This window comes from Heptranchias perlo, chromosome 36, assembly GCF_035084215.1.
Source record: "Heptranchias perlo isolate sHepPer1 chromosome 36, sHepPer1.hap1, whole genome shotgun sequence".
In the NCBI taxonomy this organism is placed as follows: Eukaryota; Metazoa; Chordata; class Chondrichthyes; order Hexanchiformes; family Hexanchidae; genus Heptranchias; species Heptranchias perlo.
Window position 1 is genome coordinate 5,562,999 of NC_090360.1, and position 13,200 is coordinate 5,576,198.

Consider the following 13,200-nt stretch of genomic DNA (forward strand, 5'->3'; position numbering starts at 1 on the left):
CTTGATGGGCCGAATGGCGGCCTCCTGTGTTGTAACCATTTGATGTTCTTTATAAACACCTTTACAGTACGACTACATTTAATGCAGAGAGTAAATCTTCCTCAAAAAGTGAGATTGCGACTTTTAGAATCCCTTTCTTGTGATCTGTAACCAGTTCTGCCCCCTCCCATATAACCCGCACACCCAGACACATTGGGCACGATTTTAAAAGGGAAAAACGGGTGGGTTGGGGGCGGTGGGCGGTCAGCATTCAAAATCGCAACCATTTTGGACCCGCCTCCAACCCACCCACTTCCATTTTTCACGGGACGAGGGGCGCGCTCCCAGGAGGCGGGTTGGTGATTAAAACCGTTCAAGGAGGCTCGGGCCTTCATTTTTACAGAGTTTCCGATTTGAATCCCCGGGGGCCGGGATTCCCGGGATTCCTCCTTCACGCCGCGTGAGAGGAGACGAGAAGGCCCGAAACTAATAGGCAAGTACCTTTCTGGCACAGCTTGTGGTCCTGGAGGAGGACGACTGCTTCCCCCAGGCCCAACAAGCCTACCTGCACGAACCCCCCACAATAATCGCGGCCCCCACCCTGATTTCCGATCCCCCCCCCCCCCCCCCCCAAACGATCGCGGAATCCCCTCCAATCTCTAACTCCCACCCCAAACGATTGCGGACCCCGCGACGACCCCCAATTTTCCCCCCCAACGATTGCAGACCCCCAAATCCACCCCCCCCCCCCCATCGATCACAGAGCCCCGTGATGACCCTCCATTCCGACAGCCCCCGCCCCCGTGACTGACCCCCAATCCCTCCCCCCATGACTGACTCCCCCTGCCACCCTATGCCCCCCCTCCCCCCCGCCATCCATGCAATCAAAGACTTACCTGAAGACGTCCTCTCCCTGGCTGGTCTCCCATCCGACTGAGGCCAGCCTGTCAATCAGACCGGTCAGTCGAATGGGAAACGGACGAAAGGAAATAAAAGACGTCCTTATATCAAAATCGTAAGGACGTCCGGGAAACCTGTACTTCCGTGTTTCCCGTCTGCAATTTGATTCCCCCCCCTTTCCGGTTCGGGGTCAAAATCATGCCCATTTTCCCTCTGGTATCTCACCCACGTTCCATTCTTTATACAAAGGGTGGGGTGAGGGGGTGGGCGAGTAACACTCTCAAGCCTGATACTGTCCTCACTGGACATCTACACACAGCTACTTTCTAGCAGGAGAGCAATGGACAGGGATCAGGAGCTAGGACCTGGGCTAATATTTCCCCTCCTTATCCCAGGATACTGTTGGGGTCCCACCCCTGCCCGAGCTAAGATCAGTTGGCCGACACGGACTGGGAATCAAACCTGGGACCTTTCTAGTATGAATGGTTCAGTATAACATCAGGTGATGCCCCTATGATTCACGCCACACAAGGTAACTCATTGATCAGAAGGTTGAACATTCATATGGGTGATTTCTTTTTCTGTTGCAGGGTAATACAAATGATCGATGAAAATAAGGAACAGCTAAGAAATCTCTTCAGGAATTACAACATCCTGGATGTCCAGCCAGCTGTTACTGCTAGGCCAGCTAACGATATGACGTCTTTACAGGTAACGTTTCATTCTGCGGTTTGCCGATAATATAAGTAACAGTTTTTTTGTCATTTTTGAGCGTTACTTGGAACCTAAGTCGGGAAAAGAAACCTTTGTGTTTGTAACTGTGCCAAATTGTTTCACTCCCGAGGCTCCAGACGAATATGGTCCATTTTAGTGTAGTGTGGTGTGATATAATTTGCTTTGTTATTGATGCAGTGTGTAAACATTCTACTGGCCTATTTCTTCATGCATTTTACTACACGTTTGTGTTTTAATGGATCAGAGGAGGTTGACGACAGGGCCCCAAATATTCCTGGTGCCCAGGGCCCCAAGAATCCTTAATCCAGCTCTGAAAGCTGAAACAGGACAGGAAATTAGTGTCACGATCTCACGACAGAAAACATACATTTTAAAATCTGTAAATCTTATTCAGTGGAGCACTAAATGAAGACAACTAGTAACATAGGAACTGCTGGACAATAACAGACCAAGGTCCATCCAGTTCACCTTCTACCATCCTGGTAGTCGCAGGATACAACGATAATGGAGTTGTTGACTAATCATAACCATCGATCTCTATCAATTAGTCAACTAATAAACATATATACTACGTACTGTTACAACATTACAACACTGACTACACTTCAGAAAGTAATGCATCGGCTGTGAATCACTTTGGGATATTTTGAGGTCGTGAAAGGCGCTATATAAATGCAAGTTCTTTCTTTCTTCCCCTTTTGCAGATGGCAATAATTATTCTTGCAGTTCTACTGTTCCTGGCCACCATGCTGTTCATCTTTATGAACTGGTATTACAGAACGGTGTAAGTGCCTTGATTCACATTTACATTGCACGAGGTTACAAAAGTAAATAACAATGAAATAAACTTACTGGAAGGACTCACATACAAGACTGGAAATGTGCGGGCCGAGGGATTTCCATGGAGCTGTTCCCACTTCACCGCTGGAGGTGCGCGCGTAAACAGGGCTACAGCGATGGAGCGGGATCAGCTCCAAGGGCATTGCCCACGTCCCTGTTTAAGTTAAATGTAAATTGGTCATCTTACAAGCGGAGCATATCCTCTCGCTCGGGTTTCACTCCCTGCAGAGCAATTTCCTCAAAAGCAGAGTCCTGCAGCAGCACAACAACCTGGCAACAAGATACAGGGAGAGGGGATTTAAAATCAGAGACAGTCTAGCAGGGCAGATACAGGGAGAGGGGATTTAAAATCAGAGACAGTCTAGCAGGGTCGATACAGGGAGAGGGGATTTAAAATCAGAGACAGTCTAGCAGGGTCGATACAGGGAGAGGGGATTTAAAATCAGAGACAGTCTAGCAGGGTCGATACAGGGAGAGGGGATTTAAAATCAGAGACAGTCTAGCAGGGCTGATACAGGGAGAGGGGATTTAAAATCAGAGACAGTCTAGCAGGGCAGATACAGGGAGAGGGGATTTAAAATCAGAGACAGTCTAGCAGGGCAGATATAGGGAGAGGGGATTTAAAATCAGCAGAGGGAGCCAGGGCTGGTGGTTGGGAAGGAAGAATCACCATTTGAATATCACAGAGTGGTAGGAATGAGAGAGAACGGAGGGGGAATATATCTGTGGGCACGACCCGAAATGAAGGTGAGAGTTGTGGTGGATATAATCTCCATGGTGTTAACACTCTTCATAGACGAGTCATGGATTTTTTTTTGGAGTGGAATTTTACCGAATTTTCAACATTGGCAGGGGCATATATTGGACAATCGCGGATCAGTCCCTATTTATACACCACACCTGCTTCTCCTTCCCATCGAAATCAGTGGAAAGGAAATTCGAATGGAGTGTGTAACGGGCAGACGATTCATTATCGTCCGATTTGCTCCCCCGCCAAAGTTGAAAGTTCGGCCGGGATTTCTTATATTTGGGTCACATTGTGCGTGAGTATATTCAGACTGTACTGAGGTGGAATGAACTTCAGTTGCTGTGACAGGAGTAAGACACACTTCTTTCAAAGGGGATCACCATAACTGAATAGATTTTGGCGAGGCTTTTGAGTGGTGCCTTAGTTGAGGAATTAGCTTTATCTGTGACACACTGCGGATCGGTGCCTGCATTCGGAGACTATCAAGGGCGGAGATAGGCCATCGAACTTGTTCCTCCCTCTCACCCAGCCCAGCATCCAACTGCACTTTGAGCTCCACTGATATCTTTAATTCCACTACTTTATCCGACAGATTATTCCAAATGTTTGTCACCCTTTGAGGGAAAAAAAAATCTAAGATCTGTTTTGAATTTATTTTTTTACTCATTTAAATTCGTACCTTCTCATTCTACTAATCTGACTCACCTTGAAGTGATATTCTGGGTTCACCTTTACCTAGGCCGTTTAGTACTTCTATACCTCAATGCAGTCCCCCTGAATCTAGACTGTAGCACTTCTCTAATCTTTCCTCATAGCTCATCCCCTTTACACTTGGGGCTAATTGTTCTTGCTGTTTTCTGTACCCTCTCCAGTGTGTGTGTATATCTCCCCCTTTGAAGTGTGGTGACCAGAACTGCACTCACTGTTCCAAATAATGAAAATATCTCTCTGCTCTTTGTTAACAGGCACAAAAGAAAGTTGAAGGCTATTGTAGCCGGGTCCACTGGTAAGTAATGCACTCAGTAAATTGTCAGTGTTTTGAGGCACATCACATGTAAAAAGATTGGCTCAGAAGGTAACACTATAAGGTTGAAAGTTTAAGCCCCACTGTGGACTTGAGCACATAATCTAATCTGACACTTAAGTGCCGTTCTAAAAAAGTGCTGCATGGTTGGAGGTGCCGTCTTTCAGATTAGATGTTAATCCGAGGTCCTGTCTGTCTGCTTAGGTGGATGTAAAAGATCCCTAGGCCCCATTCACAGAAGAGCAGGGAGTTCTCCCAGTGTCCTGGCCAACATTTCTTACTCGATCAACGCCATCAAAATAACAGATGGTCATTCACTCTTTGGTGTCTTGTGGGACCTTGCTTTGTGCAAACCTGCTACCATATTTTCCTACAGTGACTGCAAAATGATCCATTGGTTGTAACAGATTTTGCAGATGGAAGAGGATATGATAAATGCAAATTCCTTCTCTTTCCATATTTTTGTACGGTTTTAATGGGATACTTCAAAAGATGTGTTTGCCAAAGAGGACCTGGTTTCCATATTCGATGGAGAAATGTGTTTACACAGTGTTGGAGGGGGAGCTGGCAATGAGCTCCAAATTCTCTGATAATTAATAATTAAATTCTGATTGACCTTATCCTGTGTTTACTTAGTAACAATTAGACTTTGAGGACTTAAAGTGACACTGCTCCATTTTAGCAGCAGAATAATATTGTGTATTACATGGTGTAACATTCCTGTCCTTAAAGCAGCTGATCATCTGGTTTACCACAAGCTACACCATGGAAAGATCTGCTATTCCTTCTTTAAAGCCCTCGTCAATGTACTAATCATGGAAATACTTGATTAGTATTCATCTCAAACTTCCCTATCCTCCCAATAACACTTTCTGATCACCAGTCAGTACATAGTTTCTCGGGTGAACTCATTTTCGTTTTTCCCTTTATTCGGTGTATCTAATTGTATTCATGCTCTTCCTCCCTCCCGGGCTAGAACGGTCCATCTCAGCCAGTGAGGCCGGACCATGAGATTCCTCTCCTTGTGTCAATCTGATTGTTCCCGCCTGTCGATCATTTTCTGTTTCTTCCTCACTGCCTCTGTGCCTGATAACCTGAAGGAACTACAACAGAATGTACTGATAGCCTCCACAGCATGTTAGCACTTTGAAATGGAGCTGGCCTTGGACCCTGAAGCCGTACTTGTGTTTTTCTATTTAGGTAACCAAGGGTTTATGGACATACTGGACATGCCAAACACCAACAAGTATTCGTTTGAAGGGTGAGTCAAGTGAAAGATGGGTTACATCTACTTCCACATCCTGCTTCAGTGATGAGGAGGTACAGAGATAATTATGGGGAAGTTGTGCGACAAGTGGCTAAAATCTCAGGTACTTGCAGATGGTACTTTTTTTTTTTGCAATCCCAATCGTGTTTCTCTCCTCACCAGCCTCAATCAGCAATGGATTTCAGAATGCCATTGGGAACGGAGAGGAATTTTCCCGTTTTTTCCCCCCGAATTGGCCTTTTTTTATCTCGTTTTTCACCTCTCCCAGGAGATTATATGGCACCTAATGAGTAAAAAAGTGTTTTCATTGTGATTTGTAAGGCATCACAACTGCCTGGGACGGGCCAGACGGACCTGCTGGTCTTTTCCTGTTCAAAATTTTTGTACGTTCTCCTTTTCTTAACCCATCCTAAAGCTGCATTTACATTGCACGAGAGTCGTGCTGGTATCACCAGAACCCTCAGACTTCGAAGGATATCTTCCCCCAAAAGTGACCAAAAAAATTCTACCCCCAATGTAGCCAACTTGCTACTGCATTTCAATAAATCATTTGAAATTTGCCCTGTCTGGTTTGAGGAGGGTTGTACATGATGAACAACAGATATATTTCTTAATGCTAAAGGGATATGGGGAAAAAGCGGGAACAGGGTACTGAGTTAGACGATCAGCCATGATCATTTTGAATGGCGGAGCAGGGCCGAATGGCCTACTCTTGTTCCTATTTTCTATTAACAACAATGTGTATTTATACAGCACCTTTAACGTAGTAAAACATCCCAAGCTGCTTCACAGGAGCGTTAGCAGACAAAATGTGACTCCGAGAAACATAAGGAGGTATTAGGACAGGCGACGAGGTAGGTTTTAAGGAGCATCTTAAAGGAGGGTAGAGAGGCGGAGAGATTTTGGGAGAGAATTCCAGAGCTTGGGGCCTCTGCAGTTGAAGACACAGCCGCCAATGGACTGTGTTTGGGGCTTTGGTAAACTGAGAATTTCCTCCAGTCTGACTCAAAGTGCAAATGTCTCGTTGCAGGGCAAACCCAGTCTGGCTCGATCCTTTCTGCAGGAACCTGGAACTAGCAGCCCAGGCTGAGCATGAAGATGACCTGCCGGAAAACCTCAGCGATATCACCGACCTCTGGAACAGTCCAGCCAGGACCCATGTATGTTCAACGTGGCACAATTGTAGTCCCTTGTTGACCTCCAAACCTTCTCCCAAAGTGTCATTTGCAACGGGAGCTTAGGAGAGCAAGAACTTAAGATGTTCTATGAATGCTCTTATGGATACACCTGCCCTTAAAGAATTTCTGACAAAACAAAATAATCTCTGTCAGATATCTTATTCCAGTTGGTTGAGCGCAATCTAAGATCCTGATTTCTTTTGGAAAGAATACAATTTAAGGGGGGAATTTTAACCCTCCCCGCCCAACGGGATCGGGAGTGGGGGGGGGGGGGGGGGCCTTTAAATGGAGCGTTACTGCCCCGATCCTGCTGGAATCTCACGGGTCACCATTTTAACTGATCACTGCAGTTGGGTGACTGAGGCGGCCACCGTAAACAGCGGGAGTCTCATAAATCCATGTAAATCGGGCTCCCATTACGTCAATGGGACCCCGGTTGCATTTTAACCTGGGAATTCCCGGCCGGCATCAGCAGCTGTCGGGAAGACGAAGAGACCCTCCCAGGTAAGTGGAGAGCTTTGTGGGGGTCCGAAGAAAGCGAACGTTGACTGCACTCCGACAGTATCGGCAACCCAGGGGCAGGCGGCATTGACAGGCCCAGGAGAACGTGAGTCTCCAATGCTGCCTTCAGGTTGGGACATCCTCATAGAAGAAACGCAGGGAGCTGATCCCATGCTGCGTGGGTCTGCGTCTCAGTCACAGAGCACAGTGAACCCACAGAGACCAGTTCCTGAGGGGGAATATAAAAGCAGGAGGTGGTGTAGGGACGTCGCTCTCCTGAGACTCACCCCTGACGTTCAAGTGCAATGAGGAAAGTGATTGCCGCAGTCATGTGTCGCCGCAGTCTGTGTAGAGCTTTCCAGAGTAACAGCCATCAGATCAGTATCACGTCTGATGACTTACGATTGTCACCGTTCCTTTAAAGGGTACGTTTGGACGCGAGCCGCCCACATCTAAGCCAGAGGATGATCGATACTTGCGTGCAGCCATACAGGAGTACGACAGCATTGCAAAATTGGGACAGATCATGAGGGAAGGCCCCATTAAGGTATGTTTCACTCAGCATTCTGTTATTTTAAGTGCATGTAAACCATTTTAGTTTATTGAGAAAGATGATTCTATAAGATGATGGGTCAGGCAGGTTGGGGGTTGAATGAAAATCCTGTTTGCTGTGGAAATTGATATTTTAGAAAAGATCTGAAAATGTACACATTGAACTGAATGTATTAAATAGTTAAACATTCTGGAAAGACTTAGATCTCAATATGAGCCATCTGATTAAAGCTTCAAAATCGGTGCTGTGATACTTACAAGAGATTAGGACCTCTGCAAACATTGCGCAGTAAGTTAGAGAGACTGTAGCAGTAAAATGGTAGCCAAGCACCCAAGTACTGATGAAGAGCTGTGTGTTTTACCTGCTGTGCATTACCTGAAGGGCTCCCTCTTGAAGGTGGTTCTGGATGACTACCTACGGCTGAAGAAGCTGTTTGCGGCTCGGCTGGCTCACAAATCCACCGCCAGTGGAGATCAGTCGTCTGTGCTGGAGGTACAGCTGGTGTGGAACCAGCCCGTTTGCAGTGTGAAGTGTGGCTTGTCACTTTTAATGCCTGGGAGTGAAAGCTGGGCGACATGTTGCACAGCCCATCAGACACAAGGTGCGGTGAGTTCATGAGGTTAACATTGTGAATAATGGGAGAAGAGCACAAGACACCGGTCTAATTGAAAGGTTCAAATTACATCCTCATAAAGTTGCTCTTTGCTTCTGCTACCTTCGCCCGAACTCCCCGAGGATTGGATTGCAGCCTCTAACCTTCACATGAGCCTATCCTCCTCCTTAAGATAATACAGCCTTGCACTTGGCTGTAACTGTCCCTGGTTCATTGTGCAAAGCTCATGAACTCTCAGAGCCTTCAAGATGAGTTTTTTTTTTAAAATATGCTGCAAACTTTGACATTCTTGGATTAAATGTTGAGGTTTGTGACTGTGCACAGCTAGTGTGTTCCCCATCTTAATCAATATCACACCAAATCATTCACTGATCTTGCTGTAGATCCTTTGAGAAACTGTCGACAGCTGAATGTGTTTTATTCGTGATACAGAATTTCACTCTGGTTACAAACCACAGACGTAACCGATCAATAATGTCTTCGGGATCATTGTCGGGACATTATTAGCTGCGTGTGCTAATGTAATGTCACACAAAGTGTGAAAAAGATGGAGGTTATTGCATTAGTTAGTGTACGGCTGTAACTGACAGTTACTTCCCATTCACACGCGACCATTATTACATACAAAACACACTAATTGTACAAGTCATGTTTTTAAAAGAATGTGAAAACTTTTTTAAATTGTTGATTAACAGTAACTAAGTAGACAAATTAACAATGCAGCATTGCCCTCTGTCTCCAGAAATAAGTGGAACAAGATATTTTCCGTGAAAGTATGCTCTTCAAATATTAGCATATTGTCCCTGACACATTTGTATGAACTTTTGTCCGCTATTTTATTGGAGGTGTTAATGTCACAGAGGGGAGCAGCCACTTCACATCTCCACCACAATTCTAACTGGTTCTGATGAATGCTCGGGGATGGATTGTAATTTGGAGTGGGTTTCTGGCAGGAATTTCCCGCCCGCCAGAGGCAGCAGGGGGACACGGCGGTTAAAATCGCCGGGCCTCATTTAAAATGTTGCCGGTTCACTTCCCACCTGGAACGGGTGCACGGGGGCTGAAGATCAGGTGACACTTAGCCAACCCCTGGCTTCCAGGTAAGTGGCGTGGAGGTGGTTTCGGGAGGGACCCATGGGAGGGATTGAAGGGCGGGGGAGTGGGGGGGGAGTGGGAGGAATGGAGGGAATCCAGGGTAGGAGAGGCTGTGAATTACATTGTGGGACCCAAAGGAATCTCCCACCAGTCACTGACCTGCTTCCCCGTTCAAGCTCTAGTTAAAATACCGTCGGGGAAACATTGGTGTAATAAGACCCCGATTTGTATAACTCCATGAGGCTCCCATCTGATTCTCATGGAGGCCATACTGCCCGCGGAACCCTGTTACTATCGGAGATGGCACGAGAGGGTAGAGGTTTGAGTGGGTGAGTAATATCGATGGGTAGGGTTAAAATCCACCCCTCTGTGTTGTGCATCTACTTTCAGTTTATTACTTTTCCTTTAAGTACCAGCACATCTCTCAGTCGCAATCCAGCCCAGAGCTCAGCTTCTTTTAAAGGTTTACTCACCACAGTAGTTTCATCAATGTTGGACCACACTACAACTATTGGATAAACAGAAGGTTAGAAAATAGCCATTTTCTTACCAAACCAAAAGTCGCAGATTAAATAATCGCCTTACAATTCCTCCCTTGTTTCCTGCATGACTAGAGGTGCAAAATATAATGTCCTTTCAAAAAAAAGTTGTTTTTGAAAAGGGAACGGGATAAAGCCTCAAACAAATCGCTGTTTGAATCCCTCCAATCAAGTTTTTTGTCCCTCTCACAGCACTGAAATGGCCCTTATCAAAGTCACAAATGACATCCTCTGTGACAGTGACTGCGATGCATTATCCCGCTCCATCCTCTCGGCAGCTTTCGCCGTAGGCGCCCACCTCCCTTTCCCCAGTTGTCCAACTCCTTGGGACTGCCCTCACCTGGTTCCACTATTACCAATGTAACCATAACAATGGCTCCTCTTCTCACTCCACACCATCATCTCTGGAGTCCTCCAGGATCCCACAAACAGTAATGAAATAAATGACCAGATAATTCTGGGTTTTTTTTGGTGGTGTTAAATGTTGGCCAGGACACCAGCAGAACTCCCCTGCTCTTCATCGAGTATAAAAGCAAGGAAGTTATGCTCAACCTTTAAAAAACACGGGTTAGGCCTCAGTCGGAGTATTGTGTTCAATTCTGGGCACCGCACTTTAGGAAGGATGTCAAGGCCTTAGGGAGGGTGCAGAAGAGATTTACTAGAATAGTACCAGGGATGAGGACTTCAGTTATGTGAAGCTGGGGTTGTTCTCCTTAGAGCAGAGAAGATTGAGGAGATTTGATAGAGGTGTACAAAATCATGAACGGTTTTGATAGAGTAAATAAGGAGAAACTGTTTCCATGACAGAAGGATCGGTAACCAGAGGACACGGATTTAAGGTGATCGGCAAAAGAACCAGAGGCGACACGAGGAATCATTTTTTTTTTACGCAGCGAGTTGTGGTGATCTGGAATGCGCTGCCTGAAAGGGCGGTGGAAGCAGATTCAATAGAAACTTTCAGCAGGGAATTGGATAAATACTTGAGGGGGGAAAAAACTGCAGGGCTAGGGGGGCAGTGGGACTAATCGGATAGCTCTTTCAAAGAGCCGGCACAGGCACGATGGGCCGAATGGCCGCCTCCTGTGCTATATAATACAATGATAATGCTATTATCTATTTTTTCCCCCCGCTGCAGCTGATTCCCAGCGACATGGAGGACGATGACGAGAAACCGCCCAGCCGCGGGACTCTGCGTTTCAAGCATCGACACCCAGTGGAGCTGAAAGGCCCGGATGGAATTCACGTGGTGCACGGCAGCACGGGTACCTTGCTGGCCTCCGACCTCAACAGCTTGCCGGAGGACGACCAGAAGGTCTTGGTCAGGTCCTTGGAAACCCTGAATACGGAGAGCGGCAGCTACACGGACAGGAATGCCAGGACTGAGTCCGCAAAGTCCACCCCGTTGCACAAGGTGAGCGAGAGGGTGATGGACGTGCCCCTGGAAATCACGGAACTTTGACGCAGAGGCCAACGTGACCCTTGGCGACCTTTAGCGGAAATGGTTTTCTGGGCCGAAGCTTCACGGCACTGGATTCAGTGACTGCAGCGCTGTCGGGGAAGCTGTTTTAAAAGAAAAAAAAACTTCACTACAAACAAAGGTTATCGCCTCTTTTTTTTCTTTTTGGTTAAATAATGTATTCAGCTTTCCTAAAGAAACCGCTGCCACGACCTGAAAGATTTTGCTCCTCCGCAAATGAGGCCTGAAGACATATGAAATCTTCGAGATGAATAAATACGACAGAAGCACCAACGTGTAACAGACACTGTCGGCTTGAACTCGGAAAGTGATGTATGTGTGTCCCTGCGTGTGTGAAAACTTGTTCTCCCACCAACCATTTGTAGTTTTTAATTTCAATGAATTGGTTATTATTAAAAAGAGACGAGGAATAAACCGAAGTTTGAGAGAGATTTGAATTTCTCAAAAGGAGCGAGGCAGAATTTAACAAAGTGTTATATTTGGCGGTGGGGGGGGTGGGTGGAGAGAGAGGTTCACTCGAAACCAGACACCAGCATAAATCAGACAGGATCAAGGATTTTTTAAGTGAGCTGTTCTAACACGCTGTGTGTCGAGGGTGTGAAGAGATTCTGTGCTGTTCAGCTATGGTCAAGGAGGTACATTTCTTTCAAAAGCAAAATACTGCGGCTGCTGGAAATCTGAAATAAAAACAGAAAATGCTGGAAAAGCTCAGCAAGTCCGGCAGCATCTATTAGCATGCTCAGCGAGAAATCAGGGATTATCCACCATGGTCACAATTGACTCAACGTTTCATCGTAAATCAAAGAGGCTGGAGATGGTCACTATGGGGGTCATATCATCACAAATACAATGGGATTTTCCCCCAGAAAAAGACTAGTCAGTCATTGTGTTCTTTTTAAAACAATGATCTAATGCAATAAAATTAACTGCAGAACATCATTTGCTTTCTTCAAAATTTTAAACCCCAATTGGGAATGAAGCAAATTAACGAAACCTCAATTCATACCAGCAGAATGTTAAACCAGCTGTCAGTGATTAGTAAAAAGGGAGTCCTAATACTGTACATAGGGATTCACTCTAGACACTATTGTTAAGTCGAATGTGACCTCCTACTGTTAATTTACTTCCTTTTTTCTCTCAGTTAGCTCATTGGGAACATACTAAAAATATTTTTTAAATACCAAATAATGAACATTACACAAACTAAGGAAGTAATTTTTTCCTTCAAAAACACAAGAGCCACCCTCCCGAAACCACCTCCCCACCACTTACCCTCTCTCCCCGTTCATTCCAGGCAGGAGGTGAACCGGCAGCATTTAAATGAAGCCCGGGAGTTAAATACCCTGGGCCTGAAACTTAAGACAGGCGAATGCATCTCACTCCCCAGCCCATCCGAAACCGTCTCTGGGTCAATCGCGACCCCTAAATTTCTCCAGTCACTCCCTAATCTCGGAAGTAAAATGTAAAAAAAAAAGTGGTTTAAATGACTCAGAATCCTAAGAAGTATTGTTAAATATATTAGCATAACATGGCTGTACTGTGCCAGATACTTGCACAGTATGAAGCCACCTTGTGGAGGCAGGCGGTCCTGTTGGCACTTTGACTTAACACCTGCATTTATCCGATTTCCTGCCGGAAGTAGTGCTAAGTGCAGGTTGCTGACGGCTTTTAAAGGTGCTTTTATATTGCAGCGGTGCAGCCGATGGGAGCCAGTTGCACGGTGCACACCGCAATATTAATATCCTGCCGCT

General features: G+C 45.9%; 1 protein-coding gene across 2 annotated transcripts in view; it reads left to right on the plus strand.

Moving 5' to 3' along the window:
• LOC137304018 (cadherin-23-like) overlaps positions 1–11,868 on the plus strand; it is a 223,347-nt gene extending 211,479 nt beyond the window's left edge. For both annotated transcript variants that reach the window (XM_067972416.1, XM_067972417.1), the window contains 7 exons: positions 1,470–1,590; positions 2,319–2,398; positions 4,168–4,208; positions 5,427–5,487; positions 6,524–6,653; positions 7,597–7,719; positions 11,108–11,868. In XM_067972416.1, the coding sequence (XP_067828517.1) occupies positions 1,470–1,590; positions 2,319–2,398; positions 4,168–4,208; positions 5,427–5,487; positions 6,524–6,653; positions 7,597–7,719; positions 11,108–11,431 (880 nt within the window). In that variant the 3' untranslated portion in view covers positions 11,432–11,868. The remainder of the gene's footprint in view (positions 1–1,469; positions 1,591–2,318; positions 2,399–4,167; positions 4,209–5,426; positions 5,488–6,523; positions 6,654–7,596; positions 7,720–11,107) is intronic.
• The last annotated feature ends 1,332 nt before the right edge of the window (positions 11,869–13,200 follow it).